The sequence below is a fragment of the Lepus europaeus genome, chromosome 5 (genome assembly GCF_033115175.1).
Source record: "Lepus europaeus isolate LE1 chromosome 5, mLepTim1.pri, whole genome shotgun sequence".
NCBI classification, from domain to species: domain Eukaryota; kingdom Metazoa; phylum Chordata; class Mammalia; order Lagomorpha; family Leporidae; genus Lepus; species Lepus europaeus.
In genome coordinates, this window is record NC_084831.1 from 53464847 (window position 1) to 53467987 (window position 3141).

The window sequence follows — 3141 nt, forward strand, 5'->3', positions numbered from 1 at the left end:
TGCTGAATCAATTCCACAAGTTTTATATTATTTGTAGGTGATCATATCTACTTTTGTCTGTTCCTTTCCAATACTTACAACTTAATTTTCTTATGCTGGTGAAGATCTCCAGATCTATGCTGATAATAGTAACATGCATCTGTTTTCTGCTCCCAATTTTAGTGGAAATGTGTCTAAAATTTCAGCATTACCTTTGCTGTTTGCTGTAGTTTTTTTGTTGTTGGATACACGCTTTTTATCATACAACTGTCCTTTTCTTCAGCATGAATTTGCTGGTGTCCCCTAAGTTTTCAGCATTTGTTAAAGTTTATTTCATTTGTATTTCAAATTCCTGGTGAATTTTCAAAATATTTACAGGGTCTTTAATGAGTATGAATTTTCTGGTGTCGAATGTGGTGTGACTTCTGGCTGAAAGCTTTCCCACACTCACTACACTGATAAGGCTTCTTACCTGTGTGGATTCTCAAATGCAGAGCAAGGGTTGAGAACTGAGAGAAAGCTTTCCCACATTCATTGCAGCCATAGGGTTTCTCACCTGTATGGCTTCTCACATGTACAGTAAGAGATGAACTCTGAGAGAAGGCTTTTCCACAAACATTGCATTCATAAGGCTTATCACCTGAATGAATTCTCACATGCACAATCAGTGACGTTCGTTGAGAGAAGGCTTTTCCACATTCATTACATTCATAGGGTTTTTCTCCAGTGTGAATGTTCTGATGTTTTATGAGGTACTTCTTCTGGCCAAAAGCTGTTCCACATTCATTACATTTAAAGGGTTTCTCTCCAATATGAATTTTCTCATGCTCAGTAAGGTTTGATTTGCCACTAAAGGTTTTCCCACACTCCTTACAAACAAAGGGCTTTTCTCCCGTGTGAGTTCTCTGGTGTCTGATGAGGTTGGACTTCTGAATAAAAGCTTTTCCACAATCTTTACACTCAAAAGGTTTCTCTCCAGTGTGAATTTTCTGATGGGTAAGGAGGTTTTCCTTCTGGCTAAAGGATTTCCCACAATCATTACATTCAAAAAGCTTCTCTCCAGTATGGGTGTTTTGATGTTTAATGACATACTGCTTTTGGCTAAAGGCTTTCCCACATTCATTACACTCAAAAGGCTTCTCTCTAGTATGAAAATGTTCATGCTCAGTGAGATTTGATTTGTGGCTGAAGACTTTCCCACATACCTTACAGGAAAAGGGGTTTTCCCCACTATAAATTCTCTGCTGACTGCTGCGTGACATCTGAATAGAAGCTTTCCCACATTCACAAGATTTCTCTCCAATAATAATTTTTTGATGAACGAAGATCTACTTTTAGCTGAAGATATTTCCACATTTCTTATAAATATAAGTCTCCTCCATGGATATGACCTGGACACACGTGCTTTCCACTTCTTTCTTTCATGTACAATTTGGTCACGTTACAACCTCTACTGAGGTAATATGACACAGTACTACAACATTAATGCTGGTGCCAAAGCACCATCCTAGAGCTCAGGCTGAGTCCTGGGGCCTCCAAGCCCTCTGACTAGGAAGGTGCAGTTTCCAGGAGTGCACAAGGAAGCAGCCCTCCTACTTTCGCGCCACGTGGACCCGAGGGCCGTACTGACCCGCGGACAAAGACCAAAATCTCTTTTTTTTTTTTTTTTTTTTAAGATTTATTTTATTGAGTTGAAAGGCAGAGTTACAGTGAGGCAGAGGCAAAGAGAGAGGTCTTCCACCTGCTGGTTTACTCCCCAAATGGTTGCAACGGCCGGATCTGAAGCCAGGAGCCAGGAGCCTCCTCCGGGCCTCCCGTGTGGGTGCAGGGTCCCAAGGTCTTCGGCTTTCTTCTACTGCTTTCCTAGGCCATAGCAGAGAGCTGGATCAGAAGTGGAGCAGCCGAGACCCAAACCCATGCCCACATGGGATGCCGGTACTGCATGCTGGGTTTTCACTTGCTATGCCACCGCGCTGACTCTACTTGAGAACTCTTAGAGGAAAACATTTTCTGACACAGAGAAAGCTTTTTAAGAATGTATCAAATATACACACAAAAAACTTTTTAAAATTTAAAGAGCCAAGGGAAGGTTCACAGTAACACAAAAATGTGGAGAAATTTAGGTTAAATGTAGTGGAAATGTATGCTGGGGTGAGCCCTGAGTCGGCCTTGGAGGAAGGGTAGAGTTTCAGCATTTTCCATGCCAGGGAGATAGTTTGCGTCAACAACAGAAGGACCAGTGGTGATTCCATGGCAAGAGAAAAGATCCTGGAGAGTTGAAGCACAAGATTAGATTGATGAGTCAGCACAAAAAGGAGACTATGGAAGCCTTGAATATTGAGAAAAGGAGTTCGAACTCAGTTTGTCAATTCAAAGGTATGTGGCTTTTTGAGAATGGGAGAATATGTGTATAACATCAAATGTTAAAATAAGAAGAGACCAATGTTTGCAATGGGATACACTGAAACAACTGGTCTCTAAGCTGTTCTTACTTGGGAAGCATTTCCTTATCCATTTTACCTAAGTAAATCCCAAACACCCATTAAAACCTTTTTAAGTCCTAACCAGGGCCTTTAACAGCATGATAGATTTCTATTTCCTGAAGGTGTTGATTTCATTCTATTTGGTAATTTAAGTTGCTGTATAAAGTTATCCCCACCCTCCCAATAGTTTGTTAGTGCCCAAACAGTAGGGGCCATGCTGATGTTGCAGATCTTCTTTTTTGGAGAGTATTATTTATTTGTTTGGTTTATTTATTTATTTTTTTAATTTAAGACAGAGAGCTCCTATCCACTCCCCAGATGCCTGCAACAGCTCGGGGAGGGGGGGGGGTATAAAGCCAGGATGGGGAACCCAATCCAGGTTTCTTTCCCACATGAGTGGCAAGGATACAACCACCCAAGCCATCACCAGGTCTGCACTAGCAGGAAGCTGGAGCTGGAAGCAGAGGTGGGCAGCAAACTCATGTATTATGATAATAGGAGGAGGGCGTTTCAACCAAATGCCCTAAGAAGGAACACTTCCTTTAAAACAAGCAAGCAAGCTCTAATAACCATAAACTGACAATTGCATGATCTTTACAACAAATGTCCCCATGTGGCAGCTGCGTGGTACATAGTCTACCTTCCTTGAGGACAGGGATACAGAGTCAACTACAGTGCT

The 3141-nt window shown here is 41.6% G+C and overlaps 1 protein-coding gene across 1 annotated transcript; it reads right to left on the reverse strand.

Annotated features, from left to right (window-relative positions):
• Positions 1 to 304: 304 nt before the first annotated feature.
• LOC133759831 (zinc finger protein OZF) lies at positions 305 to 1626 on the reverse strand. The gene has a single exon (XM_062191440.1). It carries the CDS (start codon positions 1239 to 1241, stop codon positions 363 to 365), a length of 879 nt encoding a protein of 292 aa, XP_062047424.1. The 5' UTR covers positions 1242 to 1626; the 3' UTR covers positions 305 to 362.
• Between the last annotated feature and the right edge of the window lie 1515 nt (positions 1627 to 3141).

Bases quoted from the DNA above. Each gene is read 5' to 3' on its own strand.
- LOC133759831 (XM_062191440.1), bottom strand. From the start codon at position 1,241: ATGTCACGCAGCAGTCAGCAGAGAATTTATAGTGGGGAAAACCCCTTT.